The 24,248-nt window shown below is 39.6% G+C and overlaps 1 protein-coding gene across 5 annotated transcripts in view; it reads right to left on the bottom strand.

The window, feature by feature from the left end:
• zbtb24.L (zinc finger and BTB domain containing 24 L homeolog) overlaps positions 1 to 24,248 on the bottom strand; it is a 55,679-nt gene that overhangs the window by 7,566 nt on the left and 23,865 nt on the right. Inside the window, exons 1-2 of one of the 5 annotated variants that reach the window (XM_041572749.1) lie at positions 6,044 to 6,184; positions 1,832 to 2,775 (exon numbers count right to left, since the gene is read on the bottom strand). In XM_041572749.1, coding sequence (XP_041428683.1) covers positions 1,832 to 2,741 — 910 coding nt within the window. In that variant the 5' untranslated portion in view covers positions 2,742 to 2,775; positions 6,044 to 6,184. Of the gene's footprint in view, positions 1 to 1,831; positions 2,776 to 4,924; positions 5,244 to 6,043; positions 6,185 to 24,248 lie in introns of those variants that run through there. The other 4 variants (XM_018229867.2, XM_018229865.2, XM_018229866.2 and 1 more) reach the window with 4 other exon arrangements.

The following is a 24,248-nucleotide window of genomic DNA, read 5'->3' as shown; positions in this document are numbered from 1 at the left end:
TTGCTTAATATGCAAATTGAAGAGCTGCTGAATAAATAGCTAAATAACTCAAAATACTTAAAGGGATACTGTCATGGGAAAAACCATTTTTTTCAAAATGAATCAGTTAAAAGTGCTGCTCCAGCAGAATTCTGCACTGAAATCCATTTCTCAAAAGAGCAAACAGATTTTTTTATATTCAATTTTGAAATTTGACATGGGGCTAGACATATTGTCAATTTCCCAGCTGCCCCAAGTCATGTGACTCTTTACTGCAAGTTGGAGTGATATCACCCCCTCCATTCCCCCCCCCCAGCAGCCAAACAAAAGAACAATGGGAAGGTAACCAGATAGCAGCTCCCTAACACAAGATAACAGCTGCCTGGTAGATCTAAGAACAACACTCAATAGTAAAAACCCATGTCTCACTGAGACACATTCAGTTACATTGAGAAGGAAAAACAGCAGCCTGCCAGAAAGCATTTCTCTTCTAAAGTGCAGGCACAAGTCACATGACCAGGAGCAGCTGGGAAATTGACAATGTCTAGCCCCATGTCAGATTTCAAAATTGAATATAAAAAAATCTGTTTGCTCTTTTGAGAAATGGATTTCAGTGCAGAATTCTGCTGGAGTAGCACTATTAACTGATGCGTTTTGAAAAAAACATGTTTTCCGATGACAGGATCCCGTTAAATATTAAAAAAATTAAAACTAATTGCAAATGGTCTCAGAATATCACTCTCTACATCATACTAAAAGTTATCTCAAAGGTGAACAACCCCTTTAAAGCTTTACAACACTAAATACCGGGGGTGCAAAATTACTTTAATAGCAATGCAGTGCAATAGAGTTTATACATTCCTAGTCCCAGAAAATGCATACTTTACTCTTACCTTTACTTCTTTCTCAAGAATTTACTCTTCTCTCCACCAAAAATGTGGTGGTTTGGGGCCTAGGAAGGAAATAACAAATGAAATACATTATATTAATAAAAAGAAAGTACTAAAACAGCACAGATTCTGAAGAGCTTTGGATGTTCCATTTAGTTAAACTATGATCACAACTAGATTTTGTGATCTATTATTCTAAAGCTGAGGGCACACAGTGTGTTGGCTCTGCTGCTCTTAGCCTGCATTTTTTTCTGAAGACAGAGAAATGGATCTTCTCCATTCTTCAGTTTCATTGATCTGCACTGAAAAGTACAGCTTCCGCTTGGGTGCAGGTGCGTGGCGTAGGCCAGAGCTTAAAAAAGCAAAACCAGGCATTTTTGAGACAACCTCCACTTTGCATACTTCTGTATTTTTAAGTGCGGCTCAATGGAGCTGAGCAGATTTGCTTCTTTCAGACTACAAGGGGAGTGGGGTGAGAGGGCACTGTTGGGGCTTACTACTGGTGTATTTTCACCTGAGTACACCAGAACATTAAAATGGCACTGGGTGAAATCTGCCACTGTCTTGAACAGCCAACAAATACAGACTAGGTCCTAGACTAGGGAGAGAAAGCACCTTAAAATCATCCTTAACTGGTAAGAGCTTTTTACACAAACATGTAGAACATCATAGCCTATCAGAAAAATAATACCTTTGCTTAATCTTACATTTTTTGATAAATCATGTGCAAATGTCAAAAGTGAAAGTTTTTCCTACTGGATTAGTGTGAACGCATGAAACATGCAACCAGTTAATAACCATTAACTGTAAAATCATTGAAAATATTGAATAAAGACTTTATATACAATACAAACAATACAATATATGATATTAATCTCTCAACGGCTTCTAAATACCCCTTTCCTAAAAAAAACATACCATGTAATTTGGACATGTGTAAATTAAGACAGGTGTTTTCCTACCTGTGTGTATCCTTTGGTGAATAGCTAAAAAGTGATTATTTTTAAAACTTTTTCCGCAGTCTTTGCATTGAGCCTCCAGACTACTTGGCTTCCTTTTCTTGCTGGTTAGTTTAACTTGCTCTGTGAGATACTCATCTCTATCTTCTATAAGTCTGTAATCTCTCAATTTGATGGATCTCTGCAGTCTGCGTTTACTGTGCCTCTTCAAAAGAGCATGTTCTTGCTGTAAATTTGGGCTGGAGGCTGGCTTTAGTCGATAGGCCTCCTCAGAATTAGTAGACAGGCCTGCTTCATGATCATTTGATATAAAATTACTTTTAATAGGTTCTGTGCCATGTTCAATTAATTCCTCAGATTGCTGCACATTGGATTCATTTAGAGCTTTCTCCCCCTCTTTTTCATAACTTTTTTTTGGCCTTCCTCGCTTACGTTTCTGGGGAAAACCATTGCTTTTATCAGTTGTGGCAATCACGGAGGCTCCAGAAGAGATTTTCTCTGTGTTTTGATTGTCATGATAATTGGCATAAGCTTTAACCAAATCCTCTACTTTCAGAAGCTGTGCTGTTGCCACTATTTGTTGGAGAGTTTTTTCACCTACTTGGACATTGCCAGTGTAGACAAACTGCAATAAAGCTCCAAAAACCTCAGCAACCATCCCTTCCATCACATATACAGATTGCCCTACATCCCCTTCTTCAGCAAACATCATAGAGAAATATTCACTACTGGCAGCTAATACAGCCTTATGAGCCCTGAACTGCACGTTTTCTACAATCAGTGTAATGTCACAAAGGAAGTCCTTTTTTCTCTGCTCTTCAAGGCAGGTGAGAACTCTGTCCGTGTGAGCTTTAGAACGGATGTTCACCTGCACCTCTACTGTTGGCAGAAACTCCGATATGGCTTCCTCCATTTTTTTACATGGGAAAAGAGCATTACTGCAAAACCTGCAAAAAACACACAAAAACCTTTTTTAATATGATTACAACCATAACATTAGAACATGATACACATGAGGTAAGCAGCACAATGGATTTAAGAAACCATTAAAAATATAATTTTGTGAGCAAATCAAAACTCTGTATGATACATTTCAACGTTTGGCATTGATTTAATTGTCAACTGGTTAGTCATATTTAATTTCAAAGAGTGGACAGTTTGTGTGCACGGTGTTTGTCTATCATCCTTCTTTCATAACCCGTTTGTTATGTATACCCAGTCTGTTGCCCTCTAGCTACTGCTGAACCTGATGAGTCCCCCACAGCCACAAATATAAATTTATTTTCACTGTGAAGTAATCTGACATTTTAAACAATGTAGAGAATGTAATGTAAAATATTTTATGAAGAGGGAATTTGGATCTCTTTATGCACTCTGTGGTTATTTACCCTCTCTTTTGCCTGTTTGGAAAAATCAATAAAATACGTGGAAATATGCCCTTTATTGTGATTGCATATATATTAAAGGCTATGAAATTCTACAGTGATAAAGAACAAGACAATTTAATCCAGTGCATGATACAATTCATATTTTATGTATTGTAGCCATACATGGGACCATAAAAGTTGCGGACTCATTTCAATCCATGTCAGCAGATTATTGGTCCCTATATGGGGCCCCCATTCCTGAAAAATATCTTGGACAGTACAGAAAACCCTGTCTATCAAGGATCCCATCAGCATATTAATGTGGTTCCCTCCCACTGCCTAGGTCCCCATTAGAATAAACCTTATTCATTTTGTAAAATAACCAACTCCACTGCTCATTCTACCAGACTTATCACCCCACCCATGCCATTTCACTATTTCTTAAAGGAGTAGTTCATTTTTCCAAAAAAAAAAACCACCCAAAAAACTAAAAAAGAATGTCCATACCTATTAAAAAATGGTTCTCTTTTGGCAGTACCACTATACCCTGAACAGTTTTTTATTTCTTCATGTGTAAAATATAACACTTGATAAAGGGCCTTGAGCCCGAAACATGTCGTGGCAATAAAGCACAATTAGCAGCAAGCACTGCATTCTTGGCTGTTTCTCTCAGTAACTCCAATTTCAATTGATATACCCTGAACAGGTTGTTGTTAACAACAATTGTTTTTTAATAGGTATGGACTTGAATTGTACTGTTGCACTTTGGGTGTATACCCACACAGGTTGCCAATCCCAAAATGGACACTGAGATGATATTATACTACCAACACTTGTGGCTATTAAGCCTTGTTAATTCACATATCAACAGGGATTGGACATTGGACTACTAGGGGGTGGTGAGGTGTGTTTTAAATTGTTATTGTGTATTTGGTTTTGTAACACTTGAGAAAGGTCATTGAGGCCCCGAAGCATGTTGTGTTTGTCAGTCGGCAATAAACACTAATTCACAGCAGTAAATCTATGCATCAACTAATATATCAAATTGTACAGTTTAGAAAAACAGCAATCTGGCTGAAAGGGCACCTGTCACACCAAAATTTGAGTGAGCTGTCATGTAGTAGCACTGCCACAGCATTTGCTCATTTTATGTGCATGTCATGTGCCTAACAAACACACCAGAAGTCCTCATAATTTGCATAGAGACCACTAAACATGGTGCCCACACTGGGGCACTATTAACCCATACCTCTGGTGAGGGGAGACAATATTGGGATGATAGGTGCCCTTTAAATAGTGCATTAGCATATTTTCACTGCCTTAAACTGCAACTGCAACAATTTCTATAGAGAGGCTCATCCTGTTGTATATTATATCTGATGCCAGGGTAGCCATGCTGTGACACACACACACACAGCTTGTAAAATGCAAATATTTAAATTAGACAAACGATTGTTCCTACTGATACTATAATTAAATTCGTTCATATTCAGGTGGGAATTATTCCTGTATACTATTTCTGCTGTCAAAAAAAAATTAAAATGCTCACTTTATATTTATATATTCAGAGTTCTAATTTGTGTAACCCTTTTGTGCAACCCCCATGTGTTTGCTATAAGGGAGAGAAGAGCAGAACATGACTATGCCCTGTGCCACCTTTGCTAGTGAAAAGAGTCAAGGTATTTGCTGAGAGAACCATGCAATGGTTAGAATGAAAGTTATTACATACAGTGTGCAGGGCAGAAGTGACTTTACACAGCAACCGGATTTGCTTTATCACTGACCTACTGGGAAGCCTCGATTCAATGGCGGACTCAGGAGTCTAAAGAAATTTTCCTTTGTTTTCCATGCCCTGACACGCAAAAGCTTTCATCTTAGGAGGCACGCACCTTTTTTTCTTTACCCTGAAAAATCACACTTAGCTGCCACGAAGTCTTGCTTACAGCCCACATTCGTCCTTCTGTATTCCTCCCTCTCTCTGCTTATGCCTGCAACTCCCCCCACCCCCATCTCATTGCTAGGCCTTCCTTCCTGAATTGCTCACAGGGCAGGGACTCCTCCCCCCCCCACCCATCATAAAGTCAGAGCAGTCTGTGACAAAGCAAAACTGAACAGCTAGTGCAACATAGAGAGAATATCACATAGACAGAGGCATAGAAGTGGCATTTAGTACTGGCACAGTGAGTGGAAAGCTCATGTAGGACAGTGTAATTGCCAGAGAATGTCCTAAGATAAACACTGTAGTTAGGGCTGCTTTCTAGCCAGCGGGAAAGCAGTTCGTGGAGATTAGTCGCCCCGAAGAAGAGGAGATTTGCCACCGGGCAACTAATCTCCTCGAATCTCCACATGTCTCTGCCCTAAAGGTGAACAACCAGTATAAGTTGCCACCAACCCAGCTTGGGGCCCTACCTTTCTGCATTGCCAAGGGCCCCCCCTCTCTCTTCCCCGTGGAAAAGACAAGCTCTGTTTACCCAGCTTTTGCAGAACTACAACTCCCGACCCTTTCAAAGTCTGGGCATGTAGTTGTTTGTGTGTTACAAGCCAAGTGCAGCCAGTCAGGCAGTGTGAGAGTGGAGACAATTGTGACCAAATCTTTCCCAGGCAGGAAACACTGTGAGATAACCCGTGATTTAACTCTAGCTCTATGACATTTCCTATGGGAACTACAACTCCCACAATGCCTCCGCCATGATTTCCCATTCGGGAGATACTGGGATTTGTAGTGCGGCAACAGGTTGGCGATCTCTGACCCACAGATCTACCCCACTGCTGCTCACTCAGGTAGAACCCAACTAACTTGCCGTGCCCCGCATTCCCACACACGCGCAGCCCACTCCTGACTCCTTACCCAGCTGATAGATTAGGGGGACGTCTCCTCCTCCCGCACCCCAACACTTTTCCGAACTTCGGGATCCGCGATACCAGCAGCGCACGCGCTCGGTCAGCACCAGCAGCAACACCTAGAGGCGGAGAATGTGCGCACCCTGACTGGGGCTAGGTTTAACCAATGGCAGAAGCTGTAGCCCAGATATAACAGGACAGGTGTCACCATGTGATCAATTACTCAGGGGCAGTTCAGTTATTAAAAGGGGGTGGGTCACCTTGGAAAGCCATTATCCCCATCTATGGGTCCAAGGAGGCCAGGAAAGGAAGCGAAGCTGCTTAAAACTAAATGTGGTTTCTCCCCTCAGAATGTTACCAGCCGTGTGATTGACTGTATTTTTTTTAATACCGGCACCGGCCTTGAGACCTGTTTTTCCGGCTGGGCCGGTTAAATACCTGCTGGGTGGCAACCCTACTTGTATGCCCATTATGATGGTTTATGCCTTCAACCATTCTTTCCCCTACTGATAAGGTGGCTTACACATGCTGGTGGCAGGATACGTTCATCTACTGTATGCAAAAATACAGCGGACAAAGTGAGTTAAACACTAAAGCTGGCCATACACCTTTGGCAAGATCACCAAAAATGCAAATCTTACCTCGATATGCCCACCTTGAGCTGGGCAAGGGCCAAATGATTGGTTCACAATGATGGTAGATGTAGACTTAAGGGCCCCATCAATTAGCTGATGCAATCCTCACCACAACAGGATTTTTAAACCTACCCAATAGATATCTGCCCACTTTTTTAACATGGGCCCCATACATGGGCCAATATGCTGCCAACTCTGTCCGGAAAGAATGTTTTGACATTATATAACACAAACAAAAGATCACATTTTCTGTCTGTCTCTCTCTCTCTATATATAATCTTATCTGTATTATGAATTGTAAGATTCATGCAACTGAAAGAAAGTTTAACACTTTCATAGCAGGGAAGAGGACTGAAGGCATTCTATAGGATGGTGCCGGCATGACAGGTTGAGGAGGAGGGAATTAGTGGGTCAATAAAGAGAAGGCTGTCGGAAGCTGGTGCTGAATAGATGAATTATATAGAGAGAGAGGCCACATGTATTGCATATTAGATCCGTATTGCTAAGATCTCAGAACCCAAGTTTTTTTTTTGCATTACATGAAAAGGTGGGGCTGCGATAGCTTCTGTGTACCAGCATGGAGGGTTACTGAAAGCTTATGGAACCACAGAGATGATTATTAACAGTGGAAAAAAGTTAGATTTGGATACTATGTACTGTCCAGGGTCGGACTGGGCTGGCGGGACACCGGGGAAAAAACCTGGTAGCTTGGCTCTGCTCCTGCACTCCCTCTTCTGCAGCACCAGAAAAATGCACACGCTCGCGTGCAAAAAGGTATTGGCACAGAGGAGTTTGCAGCTGGGGTGTCCAGGTGATGGTGTGGGTGGCCCCTGAAGCTGCAGGCCTAGTGGCCCCAGAGTCTCATGGAAGATATTCAAAATTGGATCAGAAGGACAGGCATGTGATGCAGATTAGGTCGGAGTGATTAGATGTGATATTAATATCAGTATAATAGGTGAAAACAAAATCTAATGGCAAGGTTAAGTGCAAAGATGCCTTATTGGAGCAATTAATGACAGAAATGCATATAATTTGGTGCTACAGATGTTGGAAATTCTACAATAATTGCAGCTCTGAGTGCTACATATCAGTGTGGTGGCTTTTCCATCAAGGGTCATATATTACAAACTTTGTAATACAAAAAAAGACGTTTATCCTTGTATAAGTAAGTATATATATATTTCCTCCATAGGAATGTTTAGACACTGAAGTACATTTTGTACTGGGTGCGAGGTGTCTACTCAAGCCCTGATAAATTCGCTCCACAAATGAGGCTGGTCTGAGAGTCGGTCAATGGAGCGGCCTCTTTATAGTGCTTAGTATAGGAGCAAGATGATTTTCAAAGGTTTAGCAGGGAGTTGGAAGAAATAACAGCTTAAAGGCAAAAGAGGAAAATGGATTCAGATGACAGTTGTCAAGTGTGCATATTCTCGTGAGTGATGTTCCATGAGGGACAAGAACATTTGAGATGAATAAAAGCAGTTACTAGACTTTTGTCAGCATAAATATATTAATGAAACCAAACCGTTTCTTGGTTGTGTCATATTGTACCTGCTCTAGTCATGCCAAATCAAAAGGGATATAAAATGGTTCTTTTCATGCTGAAGTAGACTTTTTGTTTTCTCCAAACAACACACGTTTAAAATTTTTCATACAGGCTCTATAAGCCTGGGTGAATGTGTGGGCCCATCTGGCAATATCTGTAAGAAACAGTCTACTGGGCCGGCCAACGATGACATTGACCACAAGCATCCGCTGATCCATTTGTGCATGGGCTACCACTTCAAACCCATGTATATCTTTCAGGTTCCTATAAACAACAATTGGCTTCTCTAAACCCTTCCTATATTCAACCATACCCTTTAAGTGTGTATGAATATTTTATATATAAATACTTGTATACTCAGTGATGTACCTTAAAACCATGTAACATAGATGGGCAACAATAATAGAATATAAATAAGTTCATGTTCTAAGTTTTAAGAGACAAGTGGGAGGAGGTCCCTGCACTGTAGAGCTTACAATCTAAGTACATATGTTTGTCTGACCACCACCCCGTACAGTCACACAACAGATGTTCCTGACAGGCTTGTTTGCCGTGCTTCATGCAAATGAATAATTTCAGTCTTCCAGCGCACTTACTTAGGGGCAGATTTACTACGGTTCGCGTTGTGTTTTCCACAAAAAAAATTCGTTTTCAAGTTGATTTTTTTGGTCATGTAGAAGAAATTAATTCGAGTTTTCAGGTTTCGCAACTCGAACTCGCAAAATCGGGTTTTTCCATTCGAATATTTTCTTAAATAAAAAACCATTTGAGTTGTGAGTTCATTCGAAGTATAAAAAACTCTAACATTTGATCTTTCATAAATAACCCCCTTAGTGTAAAGCACACAATCTGTGGGCTGCTTTGCTTAAAGTGGCAATATAAAACTCCCGCTACACTGGCTTCTAACCAGAAAAGCTGTTTGGCTGACCAGATTAGAAAACCCAGCCACTATTTAGAAAACAAATGTATTGCTGACATCATTGCTTCAGACCAAAAGGGGCTTTTAGCAAACTGGCAGTACAGGTATGGGGTCCATTATCCAAAAAACAGTTATCCAGAAAGCTCAGAATTTGAGTTAAAAAAATGAACAGAAAAATAAAACAGTAAAAGAAAAGAAAGCAAAAGAGAAAAGGGTATTGGAAATACAAAGATTAGTTACCTAAAACAAAATGTAACGCTTGGACATTATTTTTCAAAGAGGTGTTGACCAGTGACGCATTCATGTAAGGATACTAGTACAATACGTGAGTTGTTTGGGCAAAAGGAATCGTTAGTAGGGATGGGCGAATTTTTTCGCCTTGTTTCACCTCAAAAATGACGCCCATAGACTTGTATGGTGTCGTGCGTCAAAAAAAAAAATGCCCATAGACTTTAATGGGCGTCGGCGACATTTCGCCGGCGGCGAATTTTGGGCGAAACGAAACGGGTCAAATTCGCCCATCCCTAATCGTCAGTGTGAATAATTTCATTTGGTATAACTTTACTCTACCAGAGCATCTGTAGTTATTTTGTATGTGTCCCAAAGAGACCATATCTCTGATTGGGCATCCAAGGTATCTTCCAATCTGGCTGTAAGGAAATTATTTTGGATGTGACCATAGATGCAATTTTAATCAAATAATTAATTTTTTTAAAATTATTTCCATTTTCTCTGTAACATGATTAATTCTTATTAGAGACAAAACAATCCTTTTAGGATGTTTTAGCAGCTTAATGTATGGAGATCCAAATTATGGAAAGGTCACTTATCCAGAATGCTCTCTGGTTAACAGGTCCCGTACCTGTACTAGGTTTGCATGCCACTCCAGAGAACATGTGACCATTGCTCCAATGGCAGTGACCAATACACCTTAAAGACCTGTGGTGGGGCCAGGAACTTGCTTCACTATTTACAGCATTTTAAAGGGGTGCTTCACCTTTTAGTATATTACAGAATGGCTGATTCTTATCTTTTTAATTGGATCTCATTTTGTATTTCTTTTGAATTATTCGCCTCTTTCTTTCATGACTCTTCGCAGCTATCAAAGGGGTCACTGGCCTCAGCAGCCAAAAAAGATTGATTTGCGAGGCTCTTTTTTTTTTATTACTTATCTTTCTATTCATTTATATTCCAGTCTCTCAATCACACCACTGCCTGGTTGCTAGGCTAATTTGAACCCTAGCTACAGGTACCTGCTGAAATTTCAAACTGAATAGCTGCTGAACAAAAAATTATTCAAATGCCACATAAAATAAAAAGTGAAGCATTATATCAATTTCTATGTCAACGAAAAATTAATTATAATTTGAACTACCCCTTTAAGCATGCTTACTATTAATGCATGACATACTGCAGCAATTTATGTAAAACCTAAAAATGGATTTGATTCAGCAGACAAGGCCGTCAATTGTTTTTTTCTTTTTTTTAGTGCAAAAAATATTTGATTTCTATTGTTTTGTTTGTTTCCAAAGGATTTTTGCCTGGCATTGCGTGATGTGGAATGGGCCCTGCGGTGAGGAGGAGACAGGAAGGCCCGATGTGGCTTAGCTGCTCAAGCAATGGCCTAGAAATCACTGCAGGATGTTTACGGCTGTTTATGAGCTAAAAAGAATGTAAACAGGAGCTGGAGGAATGGCTCAATAGTAACTACACAGTTCCCTGCTGGAGGAGAGCTGGGTTATGCCTGAGCAATGAACAGTATCACACCCACTCTTTAACCTACATACACTTTACTCTGTAATGTACACAAATCTATTTATACACACATTACTGCCTGATGGATTTACAATTTCATTTTGTGCATTAAAGGCAAAAGTTAAATGTGTTTAAGGAGAAAATGTGATCTATTGAGTTCCTTTCCTGTTGTGAATGACAACAATGCCTTTTGCGTTGTATAATGCAGCCCCAGGCTGCTTGCTTTTTGTCGGCAGTTTAGAAAATTGTACATAAGGTTAAGATCAATAGAGGAATTGTAACATTCATCAAAGAGTGAAAAAAAAAACAATTCAATACAATGGGAACAATATCCCGGCTCTCTGTTTGCTTGTATAGGATTAGAAGCGGCACTCTTTGATAAATATGGCCCTTAATGGGGTTGGTCAATTTTAAATGAACTTTTAGTATGATGTGGAGAGTGATATTCTGAGACAATTTTTTTTTATGATTTGTGGTTTTTGAGTGATTTAGCTTTTTATTCAGCAGCTCTCCAGTTTGCAATTAACACAATCTGGTTGCTAGGGTCAGAATTATCCTAGCAACCTTGCAATGATTTGAATATGAGACTGGAATATGAATAGGAGAGGGCCTGAATAGAAAGAGGAGTAATACAAAAAGGAGCAATAACAATACATGTGTAGCCTTACAGAGCATTTGTTTTTCAGGTGGGATCACTGACCCCTATTTGAAAGCTGGAAAGAGTTAACTGCAGAAGGAATTATTTAAAAACTATAAAAAACTGAAAAGTTGCTTAGAATTAGTCATTCTATAAAATACTAAAAGTTAACTTAAAGGTGAACCACCACTTTAAAGGAAAACTATACCCTCAAACAATGTTTATATTGCATAAAAAAGACCATATGTAAAACCCTACTTCATCAACAACCAATTTTCATAAAAATATAATTTTCTAGCCGTATGTGCCATTGGAGAATCCTGGGAAATGCCCCCTGGGAGCCTGCGATTTACAGTTAACACAAACAGGGCATGTGTCCCCTAGTTTTTTAATTAACTGTGTACCGTAAATGTTTTTTATTTTTTTGATTGGACACCACCCCTAGCCACTCATATTTGTTGCAAGCAGCACACAAATAGCTTAGCGGCAGCATCTGGCCTTATCTACAGAGCTCTTGCACTTCTTTTCACCACCGTGGCCTTATGATCAGGTGCTTGCTCATGATGCTTATACTAAAAACATATAGCTGAAAACATGTGGAAAAAGTTCAGCTATCACAAAAGAACACTGTTGCAGGAAACATTTGCAGTAGATGACTCCCTAAATAAAGATGCAGCATGACGATTGCACTGGAATAAGCGCCTTGTTTTCATAAGAGCATTGCAGTTCCAAAACACTGAATTTGACAGATGTTCCATCTACTTTTAAAAATACAGTTATATTTATAGTTCTCCTACTCCCTCTAGTGGAAATTAGATGACACATTATCCCAAATACTGTCCCTACATGGTGCCCAGCTGAACAATACAGGGATATTTGCCATAGCTTTACAGTGAAATGTTTCTGGCGAACAGGTATGATTTTGAATCAAGATCAGGTATGGGATCTGTTATCCAGAAATCTCCGAATTATAGAAAGGCCATTGCCCATAGACTCCATTTTAATCAATAATCCAAAGTTTTTAAATTTCCCATTACTCTGTAATAATAAAGCAGTGCCTTGTACTTGATTCTAGCTAAGATATAATTACTCCTTATTGGGAAAAAAACAGCCTGTTGGGTTTATTTAATGTTTAAATGATTTTTTAGTAGACTTAGCACGGAGATGCAAATTATGGACAGAGCCCCATACCTGTATATGTGACAGCTCTTCAACAGAATTGATTGTTTAGTATTAAAGGGCAAAGAAAACCCTGATTGTGTAAGTACACAATCTATATATATATATATATATATATATATAGATATATAGTAATATATCTTCAGTATCCGCACTCCAATCAAACAATCTCAGGGGTCCACGGCCAATTCTCAATCATATAATCAAAATTTGGAATAAAGCATTCCTGGGCCAGCACTTCCCTTAGTAAAACAAGTGTCTTTTTATTTTACACATATCACAGTGCTCAAACGTTTCGGTCCCTCTTCCAAGAAGTGCTGGCCCAGGAATATGAGAGAGAGAGAGAGAGAGAGAGAGAGAGAGAGAGAGAGAGAGAGAGAGAGAGAGAGGGAGAGGGAGAGGGAGAGGGAGAGGGAGAGGGAGAGAGCTGCTATATTGCTTAAAACACAGTTCAAAGATAGCTTCAGTGCATGCTTACAGCTGATATATAATTTAAATATTAATATGTTGTCATTTGTCCCTTAAGTGTGTCTTATTATGCTTAATTCATAAAGCTCCAACATTTTCCATTATACTGTACATCATTCACATCCAGTGAGAGCAGAGACATTGGAGTAGGGATGCAAATACACTATGGTCATTGAGTGTGGAAGAAACCAGGGAACTATAGAAGGATAATGAAAATTCTGTTGGGCCCTTCCTTTTGGCACCCTGTTTCATACCCTCCCCCCCCCCATTTGAGTGGAAAATACTCATATTCAGCTGCTTTTGGGCTCCAGTGAAGCTTTTTAGCACCCGAGGTGTCAGCCATTTCTCATGTACAAGGTGTTTTGTTATTCAGGGAGCAGAAATGCAGAAATTACTTAGAAGTACAATGGGAGCAACAGCCCTCAGGCTAGATTGATAATGTCTAATATTTCATATTTACCTATCCTGGCTCTTTCATCCTCCTTGTTGATGGCAATGTATAAACTGCTTACGTTTGCAACATGTGGTAACAAAGACAAAGCCTGTGTAAAGCATCCCAAGCACTTTGAAAAGACTGGCCAGAGACTGACATGTAAACAAATGGCTGATTGCTGGGTCAGAATGTTTCAGAACTAGATAGCAATACAAATAATTAATTTCAACATTGGCTCACTTGTAGGATGTTAAAGTATGTTCAGTTTGAGTGCAGAAATCAACATACACGACATCCAGCTTTGAACGATATTGTACATTTGTGCCCAAGTATTTTATGTGGTCCCCAAGCATTTCTTGACAGACACAGTGGTGCCCTCCCAAGCATTTAATGACAGATGTGGCCCCCCAAGCATTTTATGACAGACACATGTGCCCCTAAGCATTTCATGATAGACACAGTGGTGCCCCCCAAGTATTTCATGATACACAGTAGTGGCCTTCTCAGCATTTATTGACAAACATACTGCATGCCCACATCCAATCAGTGCTCCCAGTCCTCATATCGCCAGGCTGCTGCGCTTTATACAATGTGAGGAATATTATTGCAACAGGCCAGCAGTAGAATGGCATATTTAAGGGACAATCTGGGACCATGGGTTGGTCATCCACAAAAGTGTGAATGCTGCCCCTCTGCAGTGGTACATTTGGTCAAGTGATAGCCCTTTTATAAATAAAGTAGACATTTTCTGGTAAAATAATAATTTGGGAAAAGTTTTGCATAATTCTACTGCTGTGTTGTCGGCTTCACCCACCATCACTTTCTTGTCAAGACCGTAGAAGCATTTCCCCACTTAAAAATGAACCCTTCTGTGTGGTACTGGTTGTTTATGATGCTGATTTTTTTTTTGTGACTGTGCCATGTAAAATTCCTTCCTCAAGTTTCTGCTGCCAGGCCAGGGGCGGGCTTAAAGGAATTCTTCAGTGTAAAAATAAAAACTGTGTAAATAGACAGGCTGTGCAAAATAAAAAATGTTTCTAATATAGTTAGTTAGCCAAAAATGTAATGTATAAAGGCTGGAGTGATTTGATGTATAACATGTCAGTCAGAACACTACTTCCTGCTTTTCAGCTCTTTTGGTTTACACTGACTGGTTACCCTGGCTACCAGGCAGTAACCAATCAGTGACTTGAGGGAGGGCCACATGGGTCATATCTGTTGCTTTTGAATCTGAGCTGAATGCTGAGGATCAATTACAAACTCACTGAACAGTTATGTCCCATGTGGCCCCCCTTCAAGTCAATGACTAACTCAGAATTATAGAGCTGAAAAGCAGGAAGTTGGATTCTGGCTGTTTTATTAGACATCTGTTCACTCCAGCCTTTATATATTACATTTTTGGCTAACTAACTATATTAGAAACATTTTTATTTTGCACATCCTATGTATTTACACAGTTTTTATTTTCACACTGAACTATTCCTAGATGAATCATAACCAGGAAGCAATGCCTAACCAAGCTGCTGGGCAGACTATAATATTTTATACATGGCAGGGGTAGGGGGTGGGTTGCTGAAATCTTAGCTGACTAAAAATATTTCATGTTGCTGAAATAAAACCCCACTGAATGATATATCCTTAATAGTAGCGAGGAGACAACCTCACTGAATGATATCCTTAGTAGTAGTGAGGAGAGCAAGCAGGCAGCTAAGAGGGACAAGGTTTATACCACATTAGGGGGGCTGGTTGATGGCCTGGATGATTGGCCATGTATAAAAAGCCAGGGGTTTTGTTATTAAATATTGGCGCCAATGTTTTTCATTAAGTTTTGCATTAAACTTTGAATTCCATATCTGCCGTAATCATCCCTTTGTTGGCAGCCTCCCTAGCAAGTGATGTCAGGGTTCATGATGCAGACCATTTTGCAGCTGATATATCACTTATTTTGTTACCCTTTGTAATGAGCCCTTTAGTAATCTGCATTGTTTTCAGTCACATTAGTGCACAATATACCACTTTCACCATTTTCTCTGCTTGAGGCAAGCTCTTATTTATCACAGCTACATCTGACAAAGAACTCAACTGACGTCAGTGAAGTAAAAACAAACAAATAAAGGCCCTTGATATTCCTTGTCTCCAATCCTCTCTTTCCTTAGACAGCTTACTAGCACTTAGGGTAGAGACCCACGGTCAGATTCAGGGAGATTAGTCGCCCGGCGACAAATCTCCTCTTCTTCGGGGCGACTAATCTCCCAGAACTGCCTTCCCGTCGGCTAGAATAAAAATCGAATTCTCGCCTTCGATTTTCATTATAGCCGTTGGGAAGGCAATTGGGGGAGATTAGTTGCCCCGAAGAAGAGGAGATTGGTAGCCAGGCAATTTATCTCCCCGAATCTGACAGTGTGTCTCTGCCCTTACAGTGTGTCAATTACCTGCTAGTATTGACCAAACCTGAGTCAATGGTGTGATAGAATACTTTATAAACTATGATGGCCAATGTATCAACCGAAAATGAAGATCAAATGTAAATTGGCCCAGAGAGAGAAAGAGATCTCACAGGTAGTACAAGGGAGCATATCTACAATTTATGTTGAACGGTGATACTGGAAGGCCTTTTATCAGAATACGAATGTGTGTAGTTTTAGAGGTTTTTGAAATTACAACTAAACCATGCTTAAACCCATTTTCTCTAAAACCATGCCTGCCATGATAGCTATTAAAAGATTTGAATAGAAAAAGCAAAACCGAGTTTTTTGAGCATCTACTAACAATTTTTTTTTATAAACCTTGAAAAGTCCATGGAAGGAATTATAAGGACTGTTGTGAAATATATAGACTTAAAGGGGAAGGAAACCTCCTCGGTGCTAACCCCCCACCCCCCTGGCCTACCCCTCCCGCTGGGCAAATGCCCCTAACTTGTTACTTACCCTTCTGCGCAGGTCCAGTCCAGGGAGTTCACAGGCGACATCTTCTTCCACGCGATCTTCTTCCTGCTTTGACCGGCGCATGCGCAGTAGGATCGTTTCGCCGGTACGATCTACTGCGCATGTGCGTGACTTTTGGCGCATGCGCAGTAGATCCGTATCGGCGAAATGCTCCTACTGCGTATGCGCCAAAACGCCGGTCAAAGGAGGAAGAAGATCGCGTGGAAGAAGATGTCGCTTGTGAACTCCCTGGACTGGACCTGCGCAGAAGGGTAAGTAACAAGTTAGGGGCATTTGCCCAGCGGGAGGGGTAGGCCAGGGGGGAGGAGGGAGGGGGGGCAATACACGGGAGGGGGGGAGGGGGGTTAGCGCCGACGAGGTTTCCTTCCCCTTTAAGGAGGCCACACACAGGGAGATCCACTCGTTTGGCGATCTCTCCCCTATATGCCGAAATTGAAGTGGCATAGGCCCTAGGGCCAAAAATGGAGGCCAAACGGGCTGTCGGATCACGGGACCTCATCCACGAAAAGCGACAGGATTTTTGAACCTGCCCGATCGCCTTCTGCCTGACTTTCGGCCAGATATCGGATGCCCGCCGGATAGCCCCACACATGGGCCAATAAGCTGCCGACTCGGTCTGCCAGCAGCTTTTATCGCCCCGTGCATGGGGGCCTTAAATCTGCACATGCTAATTCATCATATAAGCCCCCAGATCACTTTAATAGATCAATAGATTCCTTTATTTGTCACATACAAAGTTATATAAGAACAACCTGTAGTGAAATCTACCCTGATCATTCCAAAACTGTGTTATTTTTTTAAATTACAATAAACTCACACATGGAAAAAGTACATAATAAATAAAATGTATTGTAGTACTATATTTTTTCAGTACAAGTGTTCTGCGTATAAAGTAACTGCATCCATTTTTGCCTTGCTATAACATGAAATTGCCTTACTATAAAGTAATTTAGAATGCTGTCTGAGTGCCAGTTTCACCCAGTAACCAGGAAAAGATGATTCCAAGGCTAGATTTGTAGGTTGTTATTCTTAATAATGATTACTTCTTTAATTACATTTCAAAGTTATCTTCCAGTCTGTCAGTCAAAAGACTGGTTGCTAGGGTGCAATTTTTGGTGAGTGCCATATACAGGGAGGATGGAGTAGGTGCAGAGTAACTGATCCTGCTCTGTATCTTCTGAAACGCTTGGCTAGGATTGCCACCTTTAATCCAAATAAAGTTCGTGACATAAGGGACAGGGCTATGATATGGTGACTGATGATTTGCAGGCAAACCTAAATTGGGCACATCAGAGTTGTAACTGGGCCTGGTCAGTGTGGATTTAGGAGTGGCTTATAACACCCCAATTTCCAGTTCCAATTTTTCAGGAATATAGGCCAGAAAGTTCACAGTAAGGTCTTTGTGCATCAGCCAGGGTGCTTTTCATATCTTCGTACAGGTACGGGACCTCTTATACAGAATGTTCAGGACCGGGAGTTTTCCGATAACGGATATTTCTATTTTGGATCCCCATAACTTAAGTCGGATTAAAAATCATTCAAACATTAATCAAAGGGGTTGTTCACTTTTGAGGTAACTACTGGCATGATGTAGAGAGTAGCTATGAGCACATTTTTTGCTGGTAAATTCCTCATTTCACCATTGATGGATTTATTTCACAAAACGATAACAATTTGCTGCAAAAAAAAAATTTGTCGAGAAAAAAACAAGAGAAAATGCCCATTCACTTCAATGTATTTGGAGTGAGAAAAAAAAACGCATATATACTTTAATGCATTTGGAGTGAGTTTCGAGACATTTATTATTTGTGTTTTTTTTTAGATATTTAGCTTTTTATTTAGCAGTGCTCAAGTTTGCATTTTATAAATCTGGTTGCTAGGGTCCAAATTACTATAGTAACCATACACTGATTTAAATAAGAGACTGGAATAGGATAGGACCTGAATAGAAAGATGATAAATAAAAAAAGCATTTATTTTTTAGATGGGATCACTGTTTGAAAGCTGGAAAGAGTCAGAAGAAAAAGGCAAATAATTGAAAAAAAAAACTAAGAAAAAATTAAGGAAAAGTTGCTTAGAATTAGTGACTCTATTACATACTGAAGGTTAACTTCAAGGTGAACCACTCATTTAAACTCAATATGGTTGTCTTCATCTAATAAGGATCAACAAATAATAGCTGGGATCAAGTACAATGTAATTGTAATTTGGACCTATCTACATAACGGGTTTCTGGATAATGGATCAGGAGTCCATTGACAGCTGCTATCTGTGCCACTAGTCAAAGTTGGGAATCATTGTGTACTCAGCACAAGCAAATAAAATAATAATCACAGCTCTATGTTTATCTGAATTTATTTAATGCTCTATAAATATATAGTTCTAATATTTTCTAAGCAGTTGTCTCCTCTGAAGCATATTTATCTTGACTCGGGGCGGATGTGCTTCATATGGTAAACAGCTTTTCAAGTCTCTCCTTGCATATCACATAGAGGAGGCTGATCTGTAAACACGCACACAGCTAAATCTAGCTATCCTGTTTAATGAGCATTAAGTCTTTCGCCCAGCATTCTAAATCTCATTAAATATTAAGGAATTGTTTTAAGTTCTCCGCAATTCTGACAATATTAGTCTGTGTGAAGCCAGAATAGCATTTTCCCTTCTCTTTCTTCCCAGCCATTAGCTGTTGGATCAATATGCTGGAGATGAAACAACAGAGAAAGTGTTTTAGGCATTACTTAACCTGTTGCTGCCCTGTGTACAACTGCTTCCCAAGCTAAATCAATGTTCACAGGTTGTCAGTCTTTTAGGGTCTCTGAACAATCAAACATTTAAATAAAAAGGGTACTGTTATCCAGAATGCACGGGACCTGGGGTTTCCCCGGATAAGGGATCTTTTCGTAATTTGGGTCTAATAAAAAATCATGTCAACATTAAATAAACCCAATAGGCTGGTTTTACCTCCAATAAGGATTAATGATATCTTAGTTGGGATCAAGTACAAGGCACTGTTTTAATATGACATTGAAAAAGGAAAACATTTTTAAACATTTAAATTATTTGATTAAAATGGGAGACTGGTTTCCCATAATTCGAAGCTTTCTGGATAATGGATCCCATACCTGTGTCACTATGTTATGCTATTTAGAGCAGATTTTTCATTAATATATTTTTAAATCAGACCATATCACCCTGATTTTTGATATTTTTTTTGCCTTCTGCATATTTTTAGCAGTCCAAATGAGGTACCAAAACACTCCAGTTGAAATACCCAAATGCACAAAATGGTCCTATGTTATTATATTATAAGGTCAATAAAACATTTTGTGCATTAAAATACCAATAAATGACCTTCCCTTTAGATTAAACAGGGATTGTTTGTCCATGTATTGCAATATATTCAAGCTGGCCTTGGTCTGGTCAGTCCTACACTGATTTAAACCTGATTCATAAAGAATTCTACTGCTTCATTATATATTTTACACAGCGACTTAAGTGTTACCTACTTGCTTTTGGGCTCTTACTGACGAGCGGTTGAAGCTGCGCTCCCCCGCGCTCCGTTTTTCTGTGTTCAGCCGCAGGGGAGCGCAGGAATAGACGCATTAAGCTTTTTCAATGTACTCACACAGGCGCATTTAGGCGCCGAACGCAGGTTGAGACGCAACATGCTGCATTTTTCCTGCGTTCGGTGCCTACACGTGCCTGTGTGAGTACAGCCCCATTGAAAAAAGCTAAATGTGTCTATTCCTGCGCTCCCCTGCAGCTGAACGTAGAAAAACGGAACGCAGGGGAGCGCAGCTTCAACTGCTCGTCAGTAAGAGCCCTTTAAAAAGTTAAATGTCCCAAGTAGTTGCCCTTTTGATTGGCCAACACTGGCATCACCAGACTGTAGCTGGAAAAATTAAGAGCTGGCCATCTCCCACAGTCTATTCTAAGCAAACCATTTAATTTTTTCCAATTATTTATTTTTTCTCTGTAATTATAAAAGAGTACAATGCATTTGATCCTAGCTAAGCTGCATAAATCCATATTTGTGGAAGGGACAAATCTATGGGGTTTATTTTATGTTTTACCTGTTTTTTTAATAGAGTAGATACAAGGTATGGTGACCCGGAAAACCCCAGATAGTAGATCCCATACCTTTCTACTTACAATTTAGATCCTGGGTAAGACTAAAAATACCCTTATTTTGTAAGAATGCATGGAACGGGCAAATGTATTTTAAATACATGCAGGGGAGCGCAGGAGTAGACACATTTAGTTTTTTTCAATGGGGCTGTACTCACACTGGCGCATGTAGGTGCCAAACTCAGGTTGAGACAACATGTGGCATTTTTCCTGCGTTCGGCGCCTACATGCGCCAGTGTGAGTACAGCCCCATTGAAAAAAACTAAATGCATCTACCCCTGCGCTCCCCTGCGGCTGAACGCATAAAACCGGAACGCAGGGGAGCGCAGCTTCAAACGCTTGTCTGTAAGAGCCCTAAAACAGAAATAAGAATAATGCAATTAAAGTACATTAGGCATAGACAATATTTAGCTGAATATGTATACTATATGTATATATGCGGCTGAACGCATAAAAACGGAACGCAGGGGAGCGAAGCTTTAAACGCTCGTCTGTAAGAGCCCTTAAATTACTGAAATAGTGGAGGGTTTGCTTTCCCACCTCCCCCAACGTAGGAGAGGCAGGAATGGTTTTGTTACACTTACATAAATTCAATCCCCATGTGATAAATTTCCTTGTATTCTTTGCCTAGTTAAGAGAAAGGGGTGGAAGCAAATATTATATAGAGTTTATCATTCTTCCAGGTTTAGGAAGTGGGACTAAATTTCTTCTGTATTCCCATAGCTACATAAATTTGGAAAGGAAGAGTGAAAGCTATGGTTAAAAATAGACATGTTTACATTAAAGGGGTTGTTCACTTTTGAGAGAACTTTTAGTATGATGGTTTTAATTTTTTATTATTTAAGGTTTATGAGTTATTTCGCTCCTTATTCAGCAGCTTTTCAATTTGCATTTAAAGCAATATGGTTGCTAGGGGCCATATTACCCTGGCAACCATGCACTGATTTGATTAAGAGACTGGAATAATTATGGTAAAGAGACTGAATAGAAAGATGAGTAATAAAAAGTAGCAATAACACTACAATTGTAGCCTTGCAGAGCATTTGCTTTTTAGAAGGGGTCAGCAACGCCCATTTGAAAGCTGCAAATAGTCAGAAGAAAAAGGCAAATAACTATAAAAATATAAAAAGTAAATAATGAAAACCAATTGAAAAGTTGCTTATAATTGAACAATTTATAAACGTGAAACACCCCTTTAAGATACGGAGAGCCAAATAACAGAAAGACCCCTTATCGGGTAAACCCCAGGTCCCAAGCATTCTGATAATAGATTCATGAGGTTACTGTTTTAGCCTTTACCTTCCCTACTTACCCCACAGGGTTAATCTTTATTCCCTATGCAGTGCAGTCCTTCCTCAGCAACCCTGTTATATAGGGCGCTGAAGTTTCTCTGCAGAGCTTTGTATACTAGCAGTACTTTTCTTCAACATGTTTTCCCCTGTTATTCATTGACTGCTTACTGGCAGTTACTGAGCAAATTAGAATATATTGGAATGGTTATACAGCGCTTAGCAGCTTAAGCATGAAAATGGTTATTGATTTTTTTCAGTGGCCACTTAAGGGAAAAGCACAACCTTTAATTTATATATGTGTGTGTATCTAATGTCATAGTTTTGGACATAAAGGAAAGTCACCTTTTTCTACATGGGATCCTTTATTGCTAATGGAAAATGGAACATTTTAGAAAAGGAAAGTGTATTGGCAACAGCCTAGTAAGTTACAATGGTATAACAGGTATAGGATCCCTTTTCCAGAAACCCGATATCCGGAAAGCTCCGAATTACAGAATGGCTGTCTCCCATAGACTCCATTTTATCCAAGTAATCCAAATTTTTAAAAATTATTTCCTTTTTCTCTGTAATAATAAAACAGTAGCTTGTACTTGACCCCAACAAAGATATAATTAATCCTTATTGGAAGCAAAACCAGCCTATTGGGTTTATTTAATGTTTAAATTAATTTCTAGAAGACTTAAGGCATGAAGACCCAAATTACGGAAAGATCCGTTATCCGTAAAACCCCAGGTCCCGAGCATTCTCGATAACAGGTCCCATACCTGTACATTATTAGATACTCCAGCTCCTCATCAGAACATACAAAGTAAATTAACATTCACTGACATACACTTGTGTAACAAACACAGTTTTGTATTAGGGTAGGATGACAAAAATAAGGTAAGTGATAGAATTGTAGCAGCTCCTGCATCGGATCAACGCTGCGACACCATGCGACAATTCTATCTCTTACCTTATTTTTGTCGTATGCATTTTGTCATGGCGCGTCGGATCGCGACAAAATCGCTCGTGGAGGCCTACCCTTAGGGAGCAAGTTGCTGTTCTACATACATAGCATATTATTATGCTACCAGTGCCTGCTTGGGGTCAGATAATGACCTCTATTAACATTTCCATCCTCTCTTATACACATTCTGCCTATACTGCTTTCAGTGTACTATGCATCTTATTTAAATTCTAACTAGTCCAGGAGAAGTTCATATAAGTGAAATATACATTTAGGGTTTATGTTAATACAATCAACTGGATTTGTGTTTAAAATCTGTTCCTCTTATTAGAAAATTGTGTGTGTAGTTTATCCAATTGCTGTTTATCGTTTTTCCTTTCTCCCTCCTATGACACTTACCCACATACTCTGTAGTTGGGGTTAAGTACAAGGTACTGTTTTAGTATTACAGAGAAAAGAATTTAATTTAATTAAAATAGAGTCTATGAGATGGCCATCCTGTAATTCCGAGCTTTCTGGTTAAAGGGTTTCCGGATCCCATACCTGTATTTGCCTTCCAAGTGTCTTCTCTTGTAGCCATATGCAACTGTCACCTTCTAGCTATTGTTGAACCTCAACTCCCAGGATCCCACTTACAAACGGCTGCCCATGCATTATGTGCCAGTACAAATAGATTCTGGTTGCCACAAGAGATTGTGAAACCACACCTTGGTTAATTTTATACCAGATCTACTTTGCCAAATATCACAATGCCACTTGCATTATAATAACATTCTAATAAACATTCTATTTAGGGTCCCTCTAAGCTTCATAAAGATGATCTTTTTGCAATGAGATTGAAACAGGGTAACAGTTAACAGCACCAGTGACTCTCCAGCTCCTGTTACCCAGAAAGCTACATGGTTTACTGGCTCTACTGTGACAGCCCCTTAACCTGCCTCTTAATAGAAACATATTGTCTTTCAATATGTGTTAAATGTGAGCTGAGGGAGGGGTATACTTTAAAAGGACATAGAAAGCTTCAAACGGTGAGCAGAATTGCTAACCTTTTGCCCTAGGCTAGTTCCCCCATTCTATTGTTTTTTTTTATGTATAGAAATCCAAATGTTAGTTATTTTGATTACTAGGAATGCCTAATCAACTGGCACCCCTCAGCATTTATAAATTCCATTCACAAAATTGGTGCAGAAAGAGGATTTCTAATATGCAAATGAAGAAGAAAGCACCAAAGATTAATAGTTAGGACCACTGTAGAGGAAGTGCCTTATGGCTGTACAGTTCAAGCACATAACTTTTTTCCCCATTTAAATAAATGATCATTATGCA

This window comes from Xenopus laevis, chromosome 8L (genome assembly GCF_017654675.1).
Source record: "Xenopus laevis strain J_2021 chromosome 8L, Xenopus_laevis_v10.1, whole genome shotgun sequence".
NCBI classification, from domain to species: domain Eukaryota; kingdom Metazoa; phylum Chordata; class Amphibia; order Anura; family Pipidae; genus Xenopus; species Xenopus laevis.
The sequence above is the reverse complement of the archived record's forward strand: the minus strand, read 5'-3'. Positions and strand labels throughout refer to the sequence as shown.